The sequence below is a fragment of the Porites lutea genome, chromosome 6 (genome assembly GCF_958299795.1).
Source record: "Porites lutea chromosome 6, jaPorLute2.1, whole genome shotgun sequence".
NCBI classification, from domain to species: domain Eukaryota; kingdom Metazoa; phylum Cnidaria; class Anthozoa; order Scleractinia; family Poritidae; genus Porites; species Porites lutea.
In genome coordinates, this window is record NC_133206.1 from 23615623 (window position 1) to 23643122 (window position 27500).

At 38.0% G+C, this 27500-nt stretch overlaps 1 protein-coding gene and 1 pseudogene across 1 annotated transcript in view; both read left to right on the forward strand.

Annotated features, from left to right (window-relative positions):
- Positions 1 to 8090, forward strand: part of LOC140940656 (uncharacterized) — a 114662-nt pseudogene extending 106572 nt beyond the window's left edge.
- A 14372-nt stretch (positions 8091 to 22462) lies between these two features.
- LOC140940662 (uncharacterized) overlaps positions 22463 to 27500 on the forward strand; it is a 19380-nt gene continuing 14342 nt past the window's right edge. The window contains exon 1 of the mRNA XM_073389651.1: positions 22463 to 22738. Within this exon, the coding sequence (XP_073245752.1) occupies positions 22463 to 22738 (276 nt within the window). The remainder of the gene's footprint in view (positions 22739 to 27500) is intronic.

Here is a 27500-nt window from a genome sequence, read left to right on the forward strand (position 1 = left end):
TGCATCAGTTAAAGAAAACATAAATATGTCGAAAAGCTACTACTATTCGCCTGTTTAGTATTTTCTAGAACCTTATGTCAAACGGTTTACAAGTTCCAAGCGATTTCTTTTGACGAACTAAGTTTTTTCCCACGCGCTGGACTGCTGTGTTTAGTCAAGTGTGACGAAGGTCGATTTTCAAGTTCTGTGTTCACAAGTTGGCGGAAGCCGTAAGATACCTGAAGTTCGAGTGAGAGTTTGTTATTATTGGCAGAGGCTATGTAGTTTTACTTAAGCTCAAGTCAAGTTTGTGTTGGCAGATGCTGTGTTTTAAAGCTCTGTAAAGGCTACGTTCCTTTGGTATTAAACTTCCTTGTGTTAATCCGACATCCCTGCGTGCTGATAGTCAGTAAATAATTATCCTCAAAACATTCGAACTCGTAACACTGAGTTTTAGCCAATTCCATGCTCAACGTAATTGACTCCTTACCCATGCCTTACATATCTTTAATCAGTACGTGAGACTACTATGCTGTTTTTGAAGCCTGATGTGACTAAGACTGTGTGACTGTTTGTTTTGTTAGACTTGTTTTTCACCGCCAGTAACCTCATATTTGACTTAGGTCTAAACGTTTAGACCCAAATCAAATTAAGAAGGATTTGTATGGAGTCATCAGAGCATAACTGGGCTAGTATCTCAGAGACAATTTGTCCCGAAATGCTAGTTTTTGGCAAGTAGGCCTCTTGGATGTTGCTCTTTTCAGAATATCCTGACAAATCCCATAATTTCACAAATGAACACCTTACTCTTACCATATTGCATTCCTTACTATTCCTCCGCATTTACAATTAATCAGTTCCACAACCACGACGCCGAAGTGTACGCTCTGTAGCGTCTTGTTATCTAAGGACTTCCGTTTTATCAACGCTGGTGGACCAAAAATGGCCCATTCTTCTCTTATTTGGAGCTTATTCAAAGCGCTCGTGCATTCGAATTTGCCGCTTCGGCGGTCATGAATAATTAATGATGTCCACTCATTGCAAGAATTGGCGCTACGTGTTTGCAGCTCGCTATGATCCACGCGCGGTTCTCGCGACGTGATTATAAATCGCTTCGCTCGGAATAATCGTAACGATTAATAAACTTGATATTTCAGGCAATGACTTGTTGAGGTCAATCACGCGTGTGTTTCCAAAATGATATACACTAAAAAACAAGAAAAATTTCATAGAAATCAATTTACAAAGGCTGTTTGCGTCAATTTTTTTCTTCCATAGTTTGTTGCCGCCCAAAACTTTAGTTAATGGTGGAGGCGCTTAAGTTAGTGTAGATACTAAAACAAACCGCCTAACTGAAAAGATGAAAATATATTAGAAAGCGACTTGATTCTTACGCTTTAGAGTTACCGATAGCCGGATAATATGTTAAAGCAAGAGACTATAAAGGGGACAGAGAGGCCATCCCCCATATACACCCTATTCCATAGGTAATTCGTCTCGAGTTATTTTTAGAATCGGGATAAAGTTACCTCGCGCGAGGCGTGGATGTTTCGTGGAGGTTTCGCATGACCAAACGCCGTGCAAAACATGTCGGGCGAGAGGCAATGAAAGCGTAAAAAGATCGAGAGCATTCCTGAATATTGAAGCGAAATGAGTCGGCGATCACCTGGGAAAAAGGAATCGCTGGACTCTTTGACAACCCGTGAAATCAGTTTAACTCGAAGTTGTCGTAACCTCAGTGCTTTAATCAAATGAGAAATTTCGCCGGTCTATTGAAACCGGTCGTTTGTACAATTTAGGGAGTTTAAGATCCAACGACGCGGACGACAACTAGAGCATCAAAAAAACAATAGGTTTAATTAGCAAAAAAACAACTTCGCACGTGCAACACACTTTTTTGTTCATTTCTTTCCCGTTTTTGCACGACTACGACGTGAAAATGCCTAATTTCGCGTTTTATGGAGGACGTAAATAAGCAACGACGAAATTTTATTTCTCTATCTGAGCTTGAATATGGTCCCTTGAAATTCAGCTTTAGGAGGGTTCGCCTACAGTTGACAAAGTAGGTGGGTAGGAATAATCGCTATAAAGACTGAAAAAAATAAACATCAAACCAGAAATTGCTCTCTTCAAACTGTAAATTATAAATGATCCTGAGAGAATATTCAGTGTGTTAAGGATTTCCCTGCTCTACTGTTAGCTCTATACAAGAGAGGAAGGGCGATTCTTTTTTCATTTCGGTTTCGCTGACACAGCTTTCGCAGAAATCTCGCTGTAGTCGTTTTCGTCGACAAAAGGAATAGCAAAATCGCTCTCCGCGTCTTCCCCCATTTTGTTCTGCGTCATTTCGTGAAGGACGCGTGGCTCTCAGCGTGGGTCATCCACGCGGAACATATTCGCGCTATGTGATTGGCTGTTGTCTAATCCCCCTTGAGATCTGTGGTGTTAAAAATAACTCGAGACGAATTACCTATGGAATAGGGTGTATATGGGGGATGCCCTCTCTGTCCCCTTTATAGTCTCTTGGTTAAAGCACAGCACGGAGCGAGGAAGGGAAAATGGTGAACTGATATTTTTTTCTGTCAAGGCTCGATAGGTAGAATCTTCGCCATATGTAGCAGCCGAATACTACTTTGTCCTAATACAAAACAGTTTTGTAAGTCGTAATTAATAAAAGTACTAGTGACTACATTGGAAGATGCAGCGTTGTAGACAGTCTTAAGCAAACACAATGAAATTGTACTATAAACAAATTTCGGCATGTCCTCCAGGCAATGTAGTAAATCTCAGCTGCGTCATCCTTCAAGATACGAGACACAATTTAATGAAAAAAATTATTGTTCCTTTTTTAAGCACTTCCCAAAAAAATTAATTACCACGATGTGTCGAGATGTAGAAGATGAGTAAAGGCTGAACGCCGAGGAAGATATAAAATCAATGCGCAGTGTGATGCTTTCCGAGAAAAAAATCTTGTTTGCCTTCTCGTCCCTTTTCCCTAGGACGACTAGGAGAGAAGCCTGGGGACGAGGTTGGGACAACCTTCAGATGAAATTTGCAACGAGTTTGTGCGAGCGGGATATAACTGTAATCCCACCTCAACAGTCAATACTTTCTTGCAGTTCAAGCTCAGCCAAATAGAAGGTGATCGAGCTGTTGTTTTTTTCAGTATGGGAAATGCTTTATTTGAAACATGATCACGATAATAACAGCCGAGATACATGACAGTCACCAAATTCATGACTATTCTCTTGTCTCCAGTCACTGAGACTACAAAGTGCTTATAAGAAAGGGAATTAATCTTAAACGAATTTGCATAAATTGTTTCGGCAAGTTTTTGTTTCTGCGTGGTAGATATTCACATTCATAATCCAGACGACTAAAAAACATTTGGCAATGAATAATTGACGCCACTTCTGTGATTTTCCAAAATTTGTACTCTCAAAACACAGTCAGGAGCCGGCTCCTGCAACACTATAACATTGCATAATATTATTCAAAAGCAAGAAAAACTCAGATTGGAATTAATTCAAAAACGGCTTTTGCCTCATATTTTTTCTGCCACAGTTAGCTGACCAAAAGCAGACTTTTTTCCCCTGGACCTCAAACAAATTTATATTCTTAACGAAAACTGTAAGCTGTTTATTTAGTCCTTTCTCAGGATGGCAGAGACGCTCGCTAGATTGTGGTAAGGTAAGCTTACCATCGGTAATGTAATGTAAAACTAGTTTAATTCATACACGCGGAAAATACAGTCAGTTTACTACTACGACCAGAATTCTTTTCGTTTTTCTTTTCATATTTAAATTTGGTAATCCCAGTGAGGTTTAAATAACAAAAGTCCTAATTTGCACAAGAAAGCAAAAGCCTGAAGGATCCTGGTCATAGTAGTAAAATGACGCCTTCATGCAAATAGCCTATTTAAATACAGTCAGTTTACCACGGCAAATCAGTCTAATCCTACCAAATTTTCTTTGCCAAATTTTTCTAGCACGTGAATTCCTATATAGTAAAAAAAAAAAAGTCTTGAGTGTCAGTCAGAGAAGAAGGCACAACGCATACTTTGTTGTAGCTGGTTGTGCGCTTAATTTGTAGTAGAAATTTATAAACATACGGCTCGAAACCGGCAGTTTTAACCGGAAGTTCAGTATTTTTCCCAGTTTCTCTCACGAGAGTAAAAGTGGCTGATTAGTTTAGTATATTGGATTTTTTTAGCAAAGGAAGGATTTAATACATAAAAAAATTAAAATGCATCCATTTTATCAAGCAAAGATCTTTTTCTAATCCAATAGATTAACTTACCTTTCATACGTCTCTCCCCGCTGTTATTTTTCAAGGTAAGTAAACGTGGCGGTCTATCGGGGCCCACTATTGTCTTCATCCAACACAAGAAAATTTTCCTTAAAATTAATTCAAAAGTTACTGTTTATCCTCATCATTAATTCACTACACTTAAAACAGTAAACAAGGACTTTTGCTGGAGTTTGATACTCGATATCTCAATCCGCAACGTGTTTTCGACTTTGTTTTTACCTCAACATGGTTTGCTTGCTATTTTACCTCTTGATATAATTGCAATGGGCATGCGCAGTTGATAATGCCTCCTCTGTCGCGAAGGTAAGATTTTCGTAGTGGGACAACAGGAGGGCATTTTGTATGCGCATGCGTCAACATGGGCTGTTAAAGTGCCACAGAGGCATTTTCTGTGAATTGTTTACGTTCAGTACCAGCATTTGCAGGCTGTTTTCTGGAGCTGAATGACGTGTATTGGGTGCTACATTCCACAAATATGTTCTTTAAGGTATCGAGGTACTTCTACGATGAAAGTGAGCTTATTGTAACCTCGCTGTCGCCCTTTAGAGGATAGTCTTTCCTTTCGTAAAACAGTACATCGAAGACAAGATGGCGGCTGAATGTTCTTACCGCCTAACATTTCGCGCACATTTTTTGAGCAGGAGAAAAGGTCAGTATGATAGCTTTTCGTTAAACAATTATCCTATATAGATACTTAATTCTTCTCAACAGTATAAATTTAAAATCGAACTTAATCGTTTCAGGAATACAGTGGTTAATTAAGTGTCCATTCTGCCGTGAAACTGTTTTTCACCCTTTCTCTGGCTTGTTTATCTCGAAATCTTGCCTTTCTCCCCAGATTAAGCTAATGATTAATGAAACTAAGAATACTTCCGCGAATGAATGGCCCTTTGATGAAGGCTGTAAAAAATCGCCTTCTGCAGTAATTTTAGCTTTCTTTTCCGGTACGTCTTCGTTGAGAAATAAAATACACGCACTTCAACTATAAATTTAAATCAATAAAATGAAGGTAGTAAGATTGTGTTTTGAAAATAAGAATATTCTATCATTTAGTTATACAAAGGAAAAAAATTACAGCAATCGGTTTGAATTCTGATTTTTTCTACTTTATTTTGATGGTACACTGTTTGTTTACATTTCATTATGCAAATAAATATAACATTTTGGCGCTTTAAAGAAAATCTAGCCTAACTCCCCAACCTTAAAATAGCACGAAATGAAACTTTATCAATACACCTGTTAAATAAGGAACCACATTCCTGTTTAATGTATCAGTTTCTGCTTGATAATTCTTCCATGATGTAAACTTACATAAGGGGTTCATTTGGATACAGTAAAAAGCTCTCAACAGAAACATTAATAACAGACAAATTCATCCATCCATTTGTGTCATGTTTGTTGTCGCATCCCAGCTCATTTGGGTCCCTTAACAGAAGTATTTATTTTTTGAGGAAACAGCATTATATGCACCCCTTTAACAAACTTCCTGTCTTATGTTTAAACAGGTTTTGAAGGTGAACAACATCGTCAGTTAGATTTAAGGAGTGATGGCCATTCTCTGTTTTGAATGGATTACTACTGTCATCAAATATGAATTAATAACAAGAAATCGATTGTGGAACACAGGAGCTGTTACACAAGAGTCGCTTCAAAACAGTAGCTTAGGTAAAATCTCTGTATCTTTTAGAGTTAAAGAATAATAAAAGCACCGTTCGTTTTTTCGGAGTATATGCATTCGTTTTGTCTGTAACTGAGCTTATAAAATGCTCAAGTGATTATGTACTACATAATCACTTGTAATTGTTGCTGTCTCAAACTAAATCCATTCTTCATTTCCTATAGGAGAATATTTTTTATAAAATTTTCCGCGAAAACTTTCGAAAAACTGTAAAAAACCCCATAGATTTCATGTTTTTGTGGCATAAATAAGTGCGTGTCTCCGCGATCAGTTTAACAATGAGACATCGCGCTAACAAATAAACCTCGCGTTGTAATTTTTTTTTTCGCTTTTTGTCTTAAAGCAGCTGAACATTGCTACGATGAACTTCCTCCCTGATAAGTAAAACCACGAGTTTGGAAATCAAACCATAGAAATGCATTGCTTTGCCAGTGAAAATCAGACTTATACAGGAACATGACATTTGGCGTTGTCTTGAAAGTCTTTAAAGGCCAAGAAAACCTACTGCTGAAAAATCTACAGGTGAAAACCCGCGTAGAAAACGTCCGATTTTTGTCATGGAGAATATTCTTTGTAGGAAAGTACGGTATTCAAAGCACCAACGAAATGGCTTTTAAAAGGACTGTAACTTTACGCGCGAGTTTTCGATTTCGCGCCATCAGATTTGACGCGCCCACTCTATTGTCGTTCAGCGGATTCACGCATGCGCGTGCAAAATGCCCTCCTGTTAGTGGGACTAAACTAAGACAACAGATTTGAGTTGTTGAACTTTGCAAGTTGCTCAGTAGAGAGACCAATCAAAGTTACATAGATTGCGGAAAGAGCTTCTTTTAGAACTATTAATAAATTGCTTTATAAAAAGCAACGGAGAATTTTTTTCAAAGCTGGCTTCATGTTTATGCTTAAAATATTAGATGATCTAGAGAACAACAAAAATATTGCCGGGTTATTGATAAACTCTAACAATTAAAAGATAAGTCTTTCTCTTTAATTTCTCTAGAAATGAAATGAAATGATTCAGATTTAAGTACAAGTGACACCCCTGCCACGCAAGAAGACAGAGGACGCCATTCTCGCGATTAAGCATCTGCGATCAGAGCAGCATGTCCACCAAAGGTTTTATTAATTCACCCCCCTATAAGATCTTAATAAGGCTTGATCAGTAGTCTGTTCACTTCTATGATCAATAATAATCATCAATTTCTTGGTTTGCGACTATTTTTCGTCAGTGCAAAATATTGAACAGGAACCATTCATACTGCGAGCAAATTCAATTATTTTACGACCTTCAGTTATAACGAAATGTTTTCTCCTTCTAATTTCCAAAGCGAAACAGAACTCTAACACATGTTTACAAGGATCACCTGGCCTCCCTGGACGTGACGGGTCACCAGGCCGCGACGGTCGAGATGGTGCTAAAGGCGAAAAAGGCGATGCAGGTACCACTGGACCACGTGGTGAGAAGGGGGAAAGTGACAGGAACTGGAAACAATGCGCGTGGCGAAAGAGCGATAGTCGTGATATTTGGCTGATCCAGGTTTGCTGTTTTACGTTTACCAAAGAGACACTTCTTTCACTTAAGAAGGGTAGTATTTTTGAACGATTCTCGCCATAAGCAGTTTAAGAAAACAAGGCGAAAAGCTTTTCTTTTCTGCACTGTTTCATGACCTGCCTGACCTTTCAAAAAATGTTATGAATTACTGACAGCGGTTTCATTTTGAGGTGTGATATGAATTAAAGTTCGTTGAAAATTACTGTTTTGTTGTTGTTGCAGGATTGTCAGTTCACTAAACTCAAGGATAACACTGCTCTCCGCGTTGTTTACCAGGGAAATGTAAGGTTGGGGTTTTGTAACCGTTGCTGTAAGCGATGGTTCATCACTTTTAATGGCGCCGAGTGCAGTGGTCCCCTGCCTATTGACGCAGTGTTATGGATGTTAAGACCTTCAGACGAAGACCACAGATTCAGGTTGATTGAGGGCTACTGTAACAACATACATAAGGGCAAAATCCGAGTTGGAATCAACATCGGAAATTGTGCAGGGTATGGAAATTCCGATGGTCACACTGGCTGGAATTCAGTGTCTCGTTTGATCATTGAAGAAGTCCCTCGCTCCAAGTAGCAAGTTAATGTTGGATACCATCACGCGATTCTTAGTAATGACGCTACAGCCAGTTGCAAAAATGTTGAGACACTCCCACGAAAAAACGACCTTTCTTGTTTCAAATCGCTCCTGGTCACAGGTCTGTGAGATATAATACTGACCTCCCTCCTCCCTCCCATTCAAAGTTGTTCCTCCAAGTTTTGAGTATGGTCTTGTATTGCTAGCAACTTTGATAAGGGGTGGAGGGGGGATCACAAGCACAAGATCATGGACAGGCCATTTATGCCAAAATACGGCACAGTGTCTCAAGTACTTTTGCAACTGGTTGTCTCATTTAAGCTTTACTTTAACAAGCGATTTCCACGTCTTAAATTCCATAGCCACATAAATAATTAGAATGGCACTTTCTGTTGCTTTTCCCAGCCGATACATCATTGTCATTGATAGCAAACTGCCTAAAAAAGCGCTTAACGAATGCAGTGACTTTTTAATTTTGCCTCAGTTTTGTTGAAACGCATGCGCCATTATCTACCATGACATAGCTTAAAGTTTCGGCTTTGTCATTAAACTCTGACAAATGCGAATGCATAATCACAGCATAATTTTCCTTTTCTTGGTATTTAGAGATAATATAGTTGCGAATAAAGCTACCAAACCTTCATTTTCACCCCTGTATCTGTAACACAATGACATTTGATATGGAATGGCGTTATGTAATCGGTATATACCGCGTGACTTATTTTTCAACATCGCTGTTGAAGTAAAACCGTTCAGTTTTTTTCATCTACTACGGTGAAAATAAGATGGTTATTAAAGTTCGTTAGAGCTAGAGAGCAGAAAAAGTTGTGTGCTATGTTAATTTCTATTTTCTGACGGTCAACCATCAATCCACGGTCTACCATTCTCCAACAGTAAGAAATATAATATATTATTATATTTATCTCATAAGATGGTAGACCGTGTAGACCGTGTAGACCGTTGAAGCACATTAATTCCTGACATTGCTGTGCTGGAAAATTGCTTTTCTTGGGGACAGTGTCTTCCTTTTTGCAAAGAAATAAATTTCGTTACCAAGTACAGAACTACAAAGCCACGTTATATGCGAGCTTTCGCGACTGTGTTACGCGCGTGAATTTTCATGTTATCTGATGCCTAGCCACACTCGGGCTTCAAAATCGAAACAAAGTGGTAAGACGACCAGAGAGTAAACACAAATCCAAACTTGTGTTAAGTAAAGTAAAGTCGACAACAGCTGCTTTTTAGCGTAACTTTTCTTTCCTGTAAATGGCAGGGGATAAAAGATGAACCACGTCCACGTACTTATCAGAAACAACAACAAAAAGCTATCTCCTTGATCTAGCGGGGCATCTTACGTCACTTTCCTTTCATAAAGAAACGTCTTTTAACGGAGTTCGAAGAAAATATATTATTTTTCGCATCTTTGTAGCGTTTTAGGACCAAAAACCCCTTCGGGAGTTCGAAGAAAATAGCCGAGAGTAGGATAAAAAACAGTCTTTACTGCTCAGTGAACATCTTAATCACATCTAATTGTAGAAATATCAAGTGAAAGTTAAAAGATACTTCTAGATGATAAATCAGAACGTAACGTAACAACAGAGCATGGGTTTTACTGTTTTGAGAAGAAAAGCTGCTTCACGTTAGCCTGTGGCAATCAACATCAGCCTCCACTAGTAAACTATACTCCTACAACACGTCAATAGGAAATCCAAAATTCAATGTTTCGGATGCCAGTAGACGGCTTTTTTCCCGACTTTTCATGTAAGGGTTCAAAACATGGTTCGAGTTATCGAGGGTAAAATTATATAGAAAATGACCTGAGGGGAAACGAAAATTGGTTCGAGTTATCGAGGGTTCGAGTTATCGAGGGTAAAATTACAGTGAATGTATGACGGAAATCCAGGGGAAATCGATTTTGGTTCGAGTTAGCGAGAGGTTCGAGTTAGCGAAGGTTCGAGTTATCGGGAGTCGACTGTACATTGTACTCACTATCTGCCTTCTCATTAGCTAAGAGCCTACAATTCATTTTGGAAATCAGCGCATCAGTTATCTGCTGGCAGATAAGTGACTTATCTGTTGGTTGTGCGCGCAATACATGATTTCTAAGAGCACTGTCAAATTGTGTTCCATGTGATGCTGTGTTTGTCCTTATTTTCTTCAAAAATAATGTATAATAAAACAATTATTAGATTCGTTTTTTTGTGATATCCGGAATAATCAATGTCTCGGTAAGTGTTATCAGCCTTGGCCTTAAGCTCGGCTGATAACACTTACCTCGACCTTACATTGATTATTCCGGATATCACAAAAACCTCAACCAACAATTGTTTTGAATCTTCTATTTTACGTGATTCCATGAAAGCGATTACTACTCCCACAAAGAAAATGTTCCCTTGGCGATAGAGGATGCGTTATCAATTGTACATTGGAACAATATCAACAAATAGAACACGAACCGGAGCAGCCAGAGGCACTTCTTACTTCCATTTTGAGGTTACCAGACAGACGCCGGAGAAAGAGTTGGAATCTGAGATTGAGCAGCTCCGTCAAATTCTAACTCATGTCTTAGAGTTCCGTTTTCAGTGCAGCGAAAGATGAAAATATATAAATTTAATGTTTGTATCGATTTCAACGTAGGTAAAAGAATGGGAAGAGAAGCACATACAGCGACATGATCATAGCTTGATTATTTAAACTCCCTTAAGCCAAAAAGGAAGAGGAGATCGAAGACCTTGCGCATGTGCATTACCAAAACGTTTGACTTTAACTTCACCGGCGAAAATTGTCTGATTGGTCGACGCGCGACCACGTGACATTGCCAAATTCAAAATGGCGGCAATACATCCATCGTTTGTTTATTCCAGTGGAAAGAAGTGAAATTGCGGTTTAATATGAGTTGCAAATGCATATACGGATATTTTTAGAATAGCCTAGACTTTTTATTATCCTTTTTCACCTATTCTTATGGGATTCGTTCCCTGCGATGCTCGCGTTTTGGCCGGTTTACCGGATTCAACTTTGCACTCTTCACGTTCACGAAGGACAACAATATTTTTTATGAAAGCCGGGTCACTAGAAAGAACGGCCTTTGTTCACAGCTCTATGCAGCGGAGAAATAAGACACTATGGGTCCTTTGAAATTGCTTAGACACCTGGAAGTTATTTTATTACTTTTTTACCGAAAAGATAAAGCAAAATTATGTCTTCTCCAGCAAGACTTTCTAATTTATAAAAAAAGCTTGAACATGAGCTAAATGAACTGTAGTGTCTGCATTCATGTTCTTTTCATTGCAATTTTAATATCAAAACTTTAAAGCCGTCTATGACCGAGCAGGGTTTTTTTTTCTTTTTTTCTTTTCAATGGTTACTGTGCTTGATCTGAATAAGATAATGAAATTTTTAAAATTAGGGCAATACTATATGTAAAAGAAGAGAACTTTGATTGCAAATATGTTAGTTGGAAAAAATACTGATTATACTATATGATCTTTTTACTATATAGGTTAGAAAAGTGATGAGTAGTCAAAAGTGCTACAAAGGAGTAAAAACCCAGATCTTTCCATTAATAAATTTTATTGATACTGTCAGGGACATATACTTTGCTTGAATACACATTTGTTCTTCAAAAATCTTGTTTTTGAAGCTGGACTTTGTTTGATTCAGGATCAATCAATCTTTTCTGAAGAGAAATGAACAATAAAGTATGTTAGCATGTCACTACTTCAACACTGCCTTAGCCAACAACTAAGAAGAAACTCAACTTCATATAAAAAAAAACAAAGTGAAAAATACTTCACTGTAAACCAACAACCGCTTCAAATATATATCACATTAAATTCATGCAAAATGTAGACCTGATGAGAAGTTTATAGGAAAAGAAACAAATGATAATTACAATGAAACTATAATGTTTGAATGAGATCTGTATTTGAGAGTTCTGTCATAATTCTGACAGAAGATCAAAATAGGAAACTACATATCCTACACAACTGCATTCATCAACATGATCCAACTAAAATTTCATGAAGACTAAAAGTTTACTCCAAACTTTAAACTCCTGTAAGGTTTTTCCCAGGTTTGAATCTCATTGAATGCATATTTAAACAGTAATTAGATCTGTGAAACATTAGAACGGTGCAATGTCGTGGAAGGTCTGGGACATTACTGAGACTCTAACAAAATCCTTTGGTGCGAGTTCCAAAGCCGCCTACTATTATTTTATTATGAGCCTGCTACTTAAAAACTTTTTGACAGCCCTGATATTGCACAGTAAATAAACACTGTTGGATATACACATGCAAGCGGTCCATGACCATCATGCTACCTATCCCTTAATCAAAAAACCTACAAATCGCCTTTTGCTGACTTTTTCACCTGATTTTGCATTAAATAGCCAGATTTGGTTGTTTTATGCTGAAAAGTGGATTTTTCTCAAAAAGCTTGGTACTTTGCTTACAGCTACAGTGTACATTGTAGAGCAGTCCCCTTTTGCTACGGCCAAAAGACTGGACACAGTGAACTCAAATGCTGTATTAGCCAATGGAATAATTCTAAGATGCATTTATGCTGTAGTAGCTAATAACATAAGATGTAAGAACCTGTGTTCCTGTTTCTTTATGATTCGTTTTACAAGGGATTTGAATCAGAGATTGTTAACATTGCCAGTGTCAAATGCTTGCTTGTCAGGCGAGTCGGATGCGACAGTTACACCTCAAGATAACTATCTTATAAGCTAATACAGTGTTACTACATGTACATCTAAATTACTATTTCTTAGCTAATACACTGTTTGGGTTCTCTGTGGACAAAGAAAACTGTCTGTAATAAAGAGCTGTCCATAAAGTGGTGCTTATAATTTCATTTACCAGCAGTTCTTTTTATCTTAATATTCCAGATGGTATAAAAATTTAATTACGAACAACTTACTATTTGAAACTGGCTACAGTGTTGATGAGATGCTACAGTGTACAATAATACTTTGAAGGGTCTGACTGCACTCTTATCGATCACAGTCATTGCCTCCTGTGAGCCAATTCATGGATGAATTTGATACATGTACAAAAGAAAATCGAACACTCAACAATCAGAAAGATGTAATACTATGTGACCTCATGATGGAACTTAAAGAAAGGAAATGTATATTATTTTTAAGTTACATGTATTTGCTTACCCTTTTTTTAAGTTATGTAAATTGGTCTTTTGTTGAAGAAAATGAAACAATGTCAAAAATTAATGTTTTGCTGTGCATGCATCAATCATGCAACCATGAATTTGACAAAGGTTTGGAATTGAAAACTGGACAAGTTTGTACTTGATGTACCAAATTTCTCACCGGCTGAAACTAACAAGCATGATGTGCCAATTTTTGGCTCTAGCTGACTTCGTAAATAAGAAAACCCATATTTTGGAAAGCATTTTTTGGCAAAACAAGAACTGATTATGCGTATACATATTATAAAACTTAAAAGTACTCAATCACAATTAATAAATACACAGTACAGGTAAACCCCCAATGCTAGCAATCTCCTGTGACCCAAAGAGGGCAAGTATGCTGGTGTAAAAAAAAAAAATAACTCCAAGGATTGCTCTACAGAGATATAACCATCCCTTTTCAGGGCTGTCATTACGTTTTGAAACAGCCATAGCAAATGAAGATTCACCCAATACAGGTCCCAAAAATTTAAGTTACCACCTTCAGCTTTCCACTTTGATCACCTGTAACATCAAGTGAGCTCAGCTGTAACAGGTGTTATGGGTTACGGCCCCTAATGACAGCTCTGCCTTTTTATTTTAGACAATTCTCAGTTTATGAAAAGCCAAAACATTTTTATTCAATCATTACATGTAGATCTCATTACACTTTTATCCTTCTTTGGAACATTACCTGCTATTTTTCAAGATTATTTCACAAAAAAAGACTTCACATAATTATCACAAATATACCTGATCAGCATCTAATATAAAATTTTATTCTAATATTGTAGTCAATTTTTTATTGCAGTTAATTTATAATTTTCTGTTCTTTTTGTGTATGGCAATGTATGCTAAAAATAAAAGAAAGAATTATATTTATGCTGAGATACAAAATTAACTGTGCACAACATACACGTATACATAGATTAACAGCCAAAGAATTCTCAGTGAAATACAGAGGGGCAAATTATTATGGAACAATTCACCTGAAAACATTAATTCCATGGCTGATTAAAAAAGATTTCTAAGTACAAGTACAGAATAACTTCCAGCAAACGTTCAGGAAATAGTTTAAATTGTAATATAAGGTGCCAAACATGATAGGGCCATTTTTGTTCTCAGTTAAAAAAACAACTTTGTGCACGCATAATGCATGTACGGTCTCTAGGGAAAATACTATTTTTTTCACTTTCGATCGATCAAAATCGTGTCCCATTTGACACACATTCTAAAGAGAAAACGCGCTGATTTAGATTTAGCGGTCTTCCTTTTAATTATAATTATAATGATTATTATTCTGTTGCTCAAACGGCCCTCCACCAGCTGTACCTTTCAATTTTCTCTTGTGTTGGACTGTGGGGCGAGAAACTTTCACCTGAGCATTAAATGCCAGCGAAGCTTAATAAATAAAAATTCGAATGTTTGAGGATACACTGAACTAGACCTCCAGAGGGTCCCTGAACTTCAAAGATGCAAGTCGATATTTGGTACGAAAACGGTCCACACGTTTAACACAACTGCCGCTTCCGTGCACAGCGGTACAAGCTAATTTATATACATAACAAAGCTCAATAATTTTTCTTTCACTTCTTTACAATTTCCTGTTGTACCGATGTGCACGAAACTAACAGTAAGCATAGAAAGTCAAAATTACCCACCTTTTTGACATGCCTTTCGCACCCATGCCGGCGATTGCAAAGCCAATATCTCCGACAAATACCCACCACTGGGTTTGTCCGCCGTTTCCAAGGCGCTACATTTTCTAGAGAAAACATTCCACTCGAAACTTTCACCAAAATGTTTTTTGATCTCTTACTATGGCAAGAAAACCACAACGCTATCACTGTCAAAAAAACAGCCATTATTTTTTTCATCTCAACCGGCATTTTTGCCTCAGAGCCAATGACGTTGCGCGAAATAGATCACGTGTCATTTTTAGTAGAGCATGCGCGGACATTTTTCGCCGGTGAAGACTTTAACTAGAGCCGGTAGCTGGCCCAAGTTTTTAGGAGAAATTAAGTGATGGGTTAAAAGGTCAATAAGGAAAGACGCTAAAAGTTACACGCACAAAAACCTCTGCTGCATTTGATTAGATCTTATGCCAACTGTGCCCATTCCATCAAAAGATAGTGTCGAGCAGGGGTGTCATCCGAAGATCTCCGGAGACCTTTAGCGTCATTCAAACTTTCTTCGGGACTGGACGAAAACTACGTCTGACACGAACTACTTCTATAATCAACTGATAAGTAAGGGGCTCCGAAATGCCTCCGAAAAAACTCTCTGGGCATTTAATGCACAGACAGTAAATGACAGGTCATAAAATTGTTTCCTTGGAAATGGTTTGTGTTCGGGCGCACTTCCTGTCACCATTCCACCATTCCTTGAACCCCGCCCCCCTCCCACCCTCCAAAAAAAAACAGAAAAGAAGAAGAAGAAGAAGACAAGCTCTTTAAAGCTTCAGTTCTCAGTTCTCTTTTATCCCCTGCCATTTACAGGAAAGAAAAGTTACGCTAAAAAGCAGCTGTTGTCGACTTTACTTTACTTAACACAAGTTTGGATTTGTGTTTACTCTTTGGTCGTCTTACCACTTTGTTTCGATTTTGAAGACCGAGTGTGGCTAGGCATCAGATAACATGAAAATTCACGCGCGTATTTCAGTAACATAGTCGCGAAAGCTCGCATATAACGTGGCTTTGTAGTTCTGTACTTGGTAACGAAATTTTTTTTTTTTGCAAAAAGGAAGACACTGTCCCCAAGAAAAGCAATTTTCCAGCACAGCAATGTCAGGAATTAATGTGCTTCAACGGTCTACACGGTCTTCACGGTCTACCATCATATGAAATAACAGAAGGTGTCCAAAGGCTACTGTTTTATATTTTTTATGTTTGAGTATATGTAAAATGCTTGAAATGTGAAATCCTGATCACAATCGACTCAGCCAAGAAAAATGACCGGTACTGAATGAAATGACTATTCTCTTGTCACCAGTCGCTGATACTACAAAGAATAACGAAAGCACATTGTTCTTATAACGAATTTGCATTAAATGTTTCGGGCCGGTAACGTTTTGTTTCTGGTGGATTTTCACATTTATTCTTGTCGTGACGACAAAAAAAACATATTTGGCAATGAATGATTGACAGAGGCCACTTCCGTGACTTTTCAAAGCCGCATATTCTCTCAAAACACTTGATTACAACGGTACATTGTATAATAGTATTCAAAAAACAAGAAAAATTTCACATAAATTAATTCAGAAACGATTTTTGGCCTCATGTTTTTTCTGCCATAGTTTTTTTGACCAAAACCAATTACTTTTTCCATGGACCTTCAGCTAAATTTACATTTTTTTAGCGAAAACTGTTAAGCAGTTTATTCAGTTGTTTCGCAGTGATGGAAGAGGAGCTCGCTAGATTCTGATAAGGTAAGCTTATAATCGGCAACGCAATGTGAAGCTTTTGTTCACTTTATACACGCGACGAATACCGTCAATTATACCACGGTAAATCAGTTAATCCTACCCAGTCCGGGCCACAACCAGATCTGGATATATGATGACGTCACCAACATTTGCAAAATGGCGCCCACGCCGAGAAACACGAGGGAAGGTCACTTCCTGGCTCTTTGCTGCACCTAGAAGTGTCCTTTCCCCATACTACTTTGAGAGCTGTGACTTTAGACAATGAGAAATCAGGGGTGTGAAGAAAAAATGCCTTCCGATGAACGTTTGTGTGTTCTTGGGAGGTAAAACGACCGAACACGAGAGTTTTTCAGCTCAAAGTAATGCCCGGCAAGGAGCAAAACATCGAAAAAACGAAGGTGAGTATGATTTTTTGGACCGTTGGAAAAATTTTTTTTGAAATCTACATAAAATTTGCTTGTTGATAGTGGTCTGTTTGGTGTAGTGCAAAGCAGTTTCACATAGTGCTGTGCTTTTAAAGATGCAAAAGTCAGTTGCACAGTTAAATGACTGCCTTGTCACGAGTTCAGAAAAGTGAAAACAACAAGAATAGCCCCAAGCGAGCCCACATTGTAGAAGGCAATACGATAGCTTTGAATACAAAATCTTGACTGAAATGATGATGGTTGATTAATCACTGTCATGAGACAGTATGCAACAGTGCAAACCAGTTTCCCACTTATATAATTTTCGATTACTGAATTAAAATGTCAATGCTGACAATATAATAAGAGCATTGGTCATCCCTGGATAACCCTTTCATTTCAATGAAATAAATATTAGGTTGTGACATGCAAGGTGGAAAATGTGAAGAATGGCTGAAAATACACTTTAAACAGGACACCAAATGATCGATCTTACAAAACTGTTCCATATTTCATAATTACAGACAAACCCCATTGATATGGACACTGAAGGGGCCATAGGAAGTGTCTATATAACGGAGGTGTCCATATCAAGCAGGTCCTGTTATAAAAGTCAAAAATAAACTTTTTTATCGAAATACTACAGCATCACACCTAGCATCTTTAAACATCACTAAGCTCTTATTCTGCAGACTGTGTCCATGAAAACACACGGAAGTCTCGAGAAAATCGATCAAAAATTATGTGAAATTTACCAACTTGATTGATGTCAAAATGGTCTATTATTGTTGTGCACAATTCATTCATTTTGGTGTACTATGATGCTGGGAACATGGACATGACATCAATTAAGTGAAAGGTTTTTTTACCCTACAAAAAAAAAGAGGTTGACTACAGCACACAATGGACTATAAAGTGTGTAGATTAGCAAGGTTGACTTTATATAAGAATCTGTTCATTGAGGAAGAAAAAAACGTCCATTATCCACTTTAACAGGTCAGTCTGTATTAAGTGGGTTGAATAAAGAGAAAAATTAAGGGTTTTCCCCAGTGACCAAGGAAACATCCCATAATAACAGGGAGTCCACATTAAGCTGGTGTCCGTAAAGAGGAGTTTGACTGTATGATACAGGACAAACATAATCTAATAATAATAGAGGCTTAGTGCCCACTAAGTTTTTCAGTGTGTATGTATTCCACCTACAGTGACAGGATATTACTATAATGGCATAGTTTTTACACTAAATCAACAAAACTCAGAAACCCAGGCATTGTTTGGGATACAAGACAGCCTTTATTAATTATAACAAAATACAATACATGGTAAATAACTAAAAGGTAATATTTAGTATAAAAATAAAGTGCTCCAACAAATAAGAAATACCAAACTAAAAAAGAATTAAAACAACCTCAATCAAATAATAAAAATGGTCACACTGTCCATGAATAGAACAAAATAAGACCCTACAGGGAGGGAGGGAGGGAGGGAGGGAGGGAAATGATTGCTAGTGCAATAAAAGTGAATGTTGCTACTGCAATGCCAAGTGAGAATATGACTAAACTAGAACTGTATCCGTCTGTAACCCACATTAATTACAGTCGTGGTATTCCTATCTACCGTAAAACTACTATGTCCTAGGTAGTAGACACATGGTATTATGAAATCTCTCATGCCAAAATTAAAAACTACTGTGATGCTGTACTAGCTCTGCATCCCAATGTGACACCTTCCTTTGAGATTTAGAACCGCATCAGTCGTCTCAACTGATTCACCCCCTTAATAACAATAATTTAAAGGAACAAATTTTTGGAAAAAATATAGAGATATATATATATATATATATAATATTTTCTTGTCTTGTGAAAAACCATTCTATTAAATATTTTGACACAAGCAATTAATAGTAAAGTCTGCACATCTATTTCATTTGTCAAAGCTGTTTTTCAAAATACAATTGTCAAATTATGTTTACGTCCTCTCAGTGACTATTTAACAGCTATTAGAACACGAATACGTCCACTTGCATTATTTTCATCCGCAAAGGGGTTTTGCAATTTGCAATAAGCAAAGACAGAAGTTCGTTAATGACTGCTTACGACTCTTCGCGAGTGCAATTTCTACAAATTTTATTTATTTCTTTGACCTTCGCATATTTCCAACATGTGTGACGATTCAATATACTGGAAATTTATTTACAGCAAGAATAATTAGCATTAAGATTATCATTATCAATCCTTCGATCGAAATTAGATTTTAGCGCGTATGGTATTGCGCCCGAAGTAGAATAGAACAGACTTCTCCAGGTCGAAGCTGTGCTCGCAGAAATTACTCTAAACAGGACTTCTTAAAACCTTTCCACTTAAAATGTATCGCGGTATTCAAATTCCCTATTCTTCCAATTCGATCGGAGTCGTCGAGTTGTTTCTGGTCTCTTGAAATATTATAAGAAATCCACGGGTGTTTTCAGAAAGCGTTCTCAATCATTAACATCTCGATATTCGTAAATCGAACGCTATGACGTATAAAATAATCTCGATTAATCGGCTCCGTATTGCTGTTACCTTTCTTCAAGGTACATTCCACCCAAAGCACTCGACAGCTATTTGCTGCGAAGTTTCCCTGTTCGACATTTCTGTTGAGCTTAGTCCTTTCGCGGTCAAGTCAATGTTTTGGTTGAACTCTGAGCCAATCAGATTGCAGGAAATAACATATCCAGATCTGGTTGTGGCCCGGACTGCTACCACATGCTTTTTGGCGAATTTTCCTACTACGTGAAGTCCTATAAAGTAACAAAATATGAGAGTCAGTGAGAGAAGAAAACTCAACGCATACTTTGTTCTAGCTAGCTGTGCGCTAAATTTATAGTAGAAATAAACATATTAGCCGAAATTAAACCGCAAATAGGGTGAGCTGCGAAAGCTCAATGCCGTAGAGCAGGTGAAAAAATAGTTGTGAGAGGGGCATGAAAATCAAGTATTAAAGAAGCGGAAGAAAGAGGACTCACTTGACGACTATATCGATTCATGGTTGAATGAGCCTGTTTCAAACGCTCTTTTCTGTTTTTCTAGAAGATGGCTTCTCAGTGCACAACCATCAATTTTTATGTTCTGTTTACAATTCAAACAAGCATCAGTGCTTTTTGCACGAGCATTAATCTGCTTTTCGGTCATCAAAGAGAGCTTAGCTGGTTATAATACTTCTCTAAAATGAAACTCTTGCTGGAGCGTGACACATGGGAGTGCGTTCATCGTTATTCGTGTAGCGTTATATGAGAAAACACTAGCAAACAAAATGTTCACAAAATAGAGATTGTACTATTAATAACATAATATCATAGGTGACGAATTACTCCTTAATTTCGGCGCGAAATTTCAGTGTTAATTTGTAATTTCACATGTGAAATTACAAAATTGCCATGGCAACCCTTCCGTACGTCTCAGTGTCAAGATCATCGGCGACGAAGTTTTAAAACGCCGTGAATGAAGATTTCAGGGCACAAAAAAACGCTTTAGAAAACCTGAACACACAAAAGAACATCAAAAAGGATTCTAACAGGTATTTTGCCGAAAAAGTCTGAAAAATTCTGAACTTTATAAGCCAAATTTAAGGTCTTAAAAAAAAACATTTGAGAGAGTAGAGTTTTCGATCGATACGATCCAGGAAAACATGTCAAAAATCCAAGATTGCTAACGTAATTCGTCACCCATGATATTAATAAGAAATCAAATGGTATACTCGTGAAATTAGGGAATAATTTCACTTGCGTTTATATATTTGGACAAAACGCGCGTGAAATTATTCCCTAATTTCATGAGTATACCATTTGATTACACATACTAATTTCAACAAATGCTACGGTCTATCATTTAAACCAGCTGGCCTCATCTTTCTATTATGCTGCGAGTATGGGGATACTATGGGACAGCATGGCAATTTAACATTAGAGCTATGCTCATACCACACCGGACAGCTTTTCGTGGCACCACGAAAAGTTATCCGATATAGTATGAACACCTATCCCATATGTGACTCTCCACTTAAGAGATGGGCGCTGCACAGCTTCGTTCCGTCACAGAAATCTCGCCGCCACAACCATTTTTGTGTGTGAACAGAAGCCCTATCCAGTATGGTTTTCGTGAGGGCGCAAAAGCTGTCCGATAAAAGGCTACCTGGATTTCAGTATTTTTCTCAGTTCCCATCACCAGTAAACTGTGTTTCTTTCTCTCTTTCTGGTCTTTTTTTTTTTTTTGGAGCAAGGTAAAAAAAATCAACTTGGCACTAACAAAAGTTTATTCCGTTCAGCAACGTTTACGAAACAGTATGCAATAAATTGTCAAGCTCTGGGGAGGACATACATTTTTATCGGGCGAAGATCTTTTTCAAATTCAATTAATCCACTTACCTTTCATACGTCTTTCTCTGCTGTTATTTTTCAAGGTTAGTAAACGTGGCGGTCTATCGGGGCCTACTATTGTCTTCACCCAACAACAAGAAAATTTTCGTTTAAATTAATTCAAACAGTAAAAATTTTATTCTCATCATAAACTGCACTTGAAGCAGTAGGCCAAAACTTTGCTGGAGTTTGATACTCGATTTTCTCAGCCGGCCAAGTATTTTCGACTTTATTTTTACCTCAACATGGAAGGAAGAAATGTTGCCGTTTGCTTTCTATTTTACTTCTTGATATCTTCGCAATGCGCTATTGTTAACGCCTCCTCTGTCGCCATGGTAAGATTTCTAAGTAAACAAGAAAATTTGCTTTCTTTGAACAACGCAAAAATTGTTGCGAACAAATTAAAGAAATTAGATTTCAGTTGTGTTGAATTTGAAAGTGTTTTAGTGGAGAAAACAAAGCTATATATATCAAAAGAGCTTCTTTTAGAACTATTTAAATGTTTTATCCAAAGCAGCGGAGGACCAAGCTCGCTTCATGTTTATGCTTAAAATATTAAATATTGCCAGGCTTGTGATAAGGTTAGTGTTGTTCTTTAATTTCTCTAGATTTTGAAACGATTTGTTTCTAAATACTGAAAAAATATAGTTTCAAATTTAAAACTGATTTCGCGCTACGCCTCCTGCAGACAGAGGAGCTAGGCCATTATCAGAGACTGTCCACGAGAGAGCTTTTTGAACGCGCACACCTCGCGTGAGTGAAGACTTACCTAGACAGAATGATAATGAAATTCGAGGATCTTAATAAGGCTTGATCAGTTCTGTGTCACATCATATGGTCAATGATAATCATCAATTTGTTTATTTTGTACTGTGGCAGTCCGAAGGGCAAAATAAAATAATAACGATTCCCGCTGAGAGCAAATTCTGTTATTATATTTGACGACCATCAAGACAACAAAATGTTTTCTCCACCAATTTCTACAATGAAACAGAACCCTAACACTTGCTTGCAAGGGTCACCTGGCCTTCCTGGACGTAACGGAGTTAATGGACATAATGGGTTACAAGGCCGCGACGGCCGAGATGGAGCTAAAGGTGAAAAAGGCGTGGCAGGTCCTCCTGGACCACGTGGTGAGAGAGGAGAAAGGGTACCAAGTGGAACACACACCGATCACAGAAACTGGAAACAGTGCGCGTGGAGGTACTACGACGGGCGTGACATTGGACTGATTAAGGTTTGTCGATTCTAAAATTAGTGCGATGAACGACTACAGTCAACTTTGGTTTGGTTAGATGATAATTATAGCGGAGCTCTCGCGCGCGAAGCGCGCGCGGCAGAGCACCATGGGTAAGAAAATGGGTTAGGGTTAGGGTTATCGAGAGCTTCGCTTTTAGCCCTGGCTAAATCTATACATTAAGGTTGTGCTTTTAAATAGGATGGAAAGTTACTGTCCATTGGCATCATTATGGAATGAAAAAGATTCTTTTGAACAGACATGTAAATCAATAATTGAGTTTTAATTTGTTGTTACAGAATTGTCAGTTCACTAAAACCTAGGATGACACTGCTCTCCGTGTTGTTTACCAGAGAAACCTTTATTTGGGAGGGTGTGCTCTCTGCTGTAAGCGACGGTTCATCACTTTCAATGGAGCCGAGTGCAGTGGTCCCCTGCCTATTGACGCAGTGCTGTGGATCCGAAATAAAGACGAAAAAAACCACAGACCCGGGTTGATTGAGGGCTACTGTAACAAAATACACAAGGGCAAAATTCGAGTTGGAATCAATATTGGAAATTGTGCAGGATACGGGAATTCCAATGGTCAAACAGGCTGGAATTCATTTTCCCGTTTGATCATTGAAGAAGTACCTCGCTCCCAGTAGCAAGCTACCTGTCTGAGTCCTTCATACCCCTATAGCCGTGGTGCACGATTATCAAACGGGGTAAAACGTGGTGCACTCTTAGCACCTAAGGAGGTGGCTATAAAAAACAGTATTTCATTTTTTTAGGTTTGCCTGTTTAAAAATGGCGAGACAAAAACGGCAGTTGTTGGCCCTTTTGTTTATGTGGTAATATGCAAGAAATTGGGCTTTTAAAGGAAGCACGTGGCAAAAGATGCCACACCATCTTAAGTAAGCTGCAATGAAAAGGGTTTTTGGTCCTAAAACACTACAGAGATACGAAAAATGATATATTTTCTTCGAACTCGGTTAAAAGATGTTTATTTATGGAAGGAAAGTGACGTAAGATGCTCCGCTAGATCAAGGAGATAGCTTTTTGTTGTTGTTTCCGATAAGTACGTGGACGTGGTTCCTCTTTTATCGCCTGCCATTTACAGGAAAGAAAAGTTACGCTAAAAAGCAGCTGTCGCCGACTTTACTTTACTTAACACAAGTTTGGATTTGTGTTCACTCTTTGGTCGTCTTACAACTTTGTTTCGATTTTGAAGCCTGAGTGTGGCTAGGCATCAGATAATAAAAATTCACGCGCTTATTTCAGTAACATAGTCGCGAGAACTCGCATATAACGTGGCTTTGTAGTTCTGTACTTGGTAAGGAAATTTATTTCTTTGCAAAAAGGAAGACACTATCCCCAAGAAAAGCAATTTTACAGCACAGCAATGTCAGGAATTTACGTGCTTCAACGGTCTACACGGTCTACACGGTCTACCATCATATGAGATAAATATAATAATATATTCTATTTCTTACTGTTGCAGAATGGTAGACCGTGGATGATGGTAGACCGTCAGAAAATAGAAATTAAAATAGCACACAACTTTTCCTACTCTCTAGCTCTAACGGACTTTAATAACCATCTTATTTTCACCGTAGTAGATGAAAAAAACTGAACGGTTTTACTTTAACAGCGATGTTGAAAAATAAGTCACGCGGTATACCGATTACATAACGCCATTGCATATCAAATGTCATTGCGTTACAGATACAGGGGTGAAAATGAAGGTTTGGCAGCTTTATTCGCAACTATAGTATCTCTAGATACCAAGAAAAGGAAAATTATGCTGTTATTATGCATTCGCGCTTGTCAGAGTTTAATTACAACGCCGAAACTTTAAGCTATGTCACGGTAGATAATGGCGCATGCGTTACAACAAAACTGAGGCAAAATTTACAAGTCACTACATTCTTAAGCGCTTTTTTAGGCGGTTTGCTATCAATGACAATGATGTATCGGCTGGGAAAAGCAACAAAAAGTGCCATTCTATTTATTTATGTCGCTATCGTCTTCGTTTTGGGAATTTAAGACGTGGAAATCGCTTGATGAAGTAAACCTTAAATGAGACAACCAGTCGCAAAAGTACTTGAGACACTGTACCGTATTTTGGCATAAATGGCCTGTCCATGATCTTGTGCTTGTGATCCCCCCTCCACCCCTTATCAAAGTTGCTAGCAATACAAGACCATACTCAAAACGTGGAGGAACAACTTTGAATTGGAGGGAGGAGGGAGGTCAGTATTATATTTTACAGACCTGTGACCAGGAGCGATTTGAAGCAAGAAAGGTCGTTTTTCCGTAGGAGTGTTTCATCATTTTTGCAACTGGTTGCTGTTGGAGTTTTTTTTTGTATTGTCGCTTAAAAATGGCGGAAATTAGTATTTTAAGTAAAATATGGGCTTCTTAAAAACATTGCATGAAAACCAGGTCATTTTAAAACTCCTTATATATCAAGCATGTCACTATGATAGTATGAAGATGTTTTTCTTATATTAAATAAACATTAAAACGTCGATATTGTCTACTATTTTTTCGCGATGGACGTTAAAATCTCGCACTACTACTGACTTCTATTTTCAGTGCAGTGAGTGAGTCTGGGGTGGGGGTTATTGAAAAGCAACTATTTTTTCTTAAAATCGAAAAAAAGAACTAGTCTTACAGTCTAACTGAATATTTAACTCTGTGAAGATCGAGGTCGTCTGCTCCACAGCCGCTCCTTCTCACGTCACGCAACGCTCCTCCCCACAAAGGGAGACGAGCGTTGCGTGACGACAAAAAGGAACGGCTGCGAAGCAAGCTATTAAAGATCGAGATTACCACGCAATAAAAGCTGGTTCTAAGCGAAAGTTTTTAATCGTTCGATGATAATTGCGACGATATTATGATTTTACAGCTTTCATTCAAAGCGATTCAAAGGAAATTAATTTCTGAAAAAAAGCGACTAGTATTTATTCATTGCGCTATTTTAAACCTTACAATCTGATCCCAAAAGGCATGCCTTCAATTAACCTCGTCCCCAGGGCTTTTCCCTTAAAAAATGGGTGGGGCGGCATCCACCCATTTTTTTAGGGCAAAGCCCAGGGAACGAGGTTGACCTTCAACCAACAACCCCATTTTTCAAGGGATAAGCCTTAGGGACGAGGTTGTTCAATCAAAATATAGAAAATCAATTTGAGGTGACTAGCCCAGTCTGTCCTAAAATGGGCATTCTACAAAAACCGTTCACTTTTAAGCCCTAAACTATGCAATAACCTTCTTTAAAAACAAACGGCTACGGTCTCCAGAATAATTGATTTTTCAATTTAAAGTAGCTCTCACACCCAAGTAACACCATCTGCGCTAACTGACATAATAACCTTCCGCGTGCCATAAAGGAAATTAGAGAGAAGACAGCTGAGTGAACGAGAGTGTCCACAAACAAATTATTGTATGGGGTAAAAAAGAACTAGTTTGCCTTCATCCTCATTTAAGCATAAAAATTTGGCTCTGAAACCATGAACATTAAACAATAAATGCGACATGAAATAAGACTTGCAGGATTAATTTGTACGTTTTATTGATTATTTGTCACATACACCGATTTACGATCGATAACCAAGCAAAAAGGGTATTGAAAACCAAACGAATAGTTGGCACTGTTCTTAAGTTCGGTCAGCCAACTAAGAACTATGACATCTTTGATCTAAACAACTCAATACCTGTCGAACCGCTTATGCTAGCCTCAACATAAGAATAGAATATGAAATCATCCTGTCTTAATGAGATGCCCATTCATAACGTTATCGGCGATAGTATTCCTTTCAATCTTCAGGAGATCCCTGCCCAAAAACTGGCTTATTCGGTGGGCCCTATACTACTTTAAAATAAGGTATCATCGCGTCTCATCGCAAGGTAGGTGGAAACCGGCCTGTTTCCAAAGGAGTCCGGATAAATCGGATAGATCACTGATCGAGATATAAGTTCTCTACAATCTGCCTTTTCTGCGCCATGTCATAGGCACAACTGCAACCATATCATGGAAACGTTTGTGCATATGTTTTGTCACACACAAAATGAAAAATGCCTTAATAACGTGAACAGTGGTGAGTCACAGATATTTTACCACGCCTGAAAAAGATTAATGCAGCGAGTTGCGGAAAGAAAAGTGAACAAAAGTATGATAAGAGGCTGTTTCTTTACATTCAAGGGATATAAAGTTTTTGTACCAGAATTCAATTTTATTGAAACTTATAAAGCTTTCTACACGAAACTAATCATGCAAATATGCTGCATACTTAGAATAAATTTGTGGAAGTGCAAGCGCTGATGTACAACACACAAAGATCGCAACAGAATTAATCGCAGGCTGAAGTAATACTGCAGGAAAACCTACGGTGGGCCTCTCATACCAAACTAGGAACACAAGACTTGAAGAAGCCAACTTTGCTCAAGGAGTGCTAGAATGTCTGTCAAAGAAGTTAGCACTGCGTGCACGAACTCCGAGTGCTGCGCTGGCTAGGTACACACCCAGTTAGAAACAAAAATGAAAAAAGGGAAAGGCCAAATAGGAATTGATTAGGCTAATAAGCCTAATGAATTCATTTGTAGAATCCGCATATGGACGTCGTATTTGCCTGCAGGAATTTGGTTTTGTTTTAAAGCTGAAAACAATAAAAAAAAAATTCAGCGGGGAAATGCAACGGCTGCAAATGAATCCACCCTGAGAATGTGGCTTAATTTAATAGCCTACTAGTTCCTATTTGGCTTTTTCCTTTCTTCATTT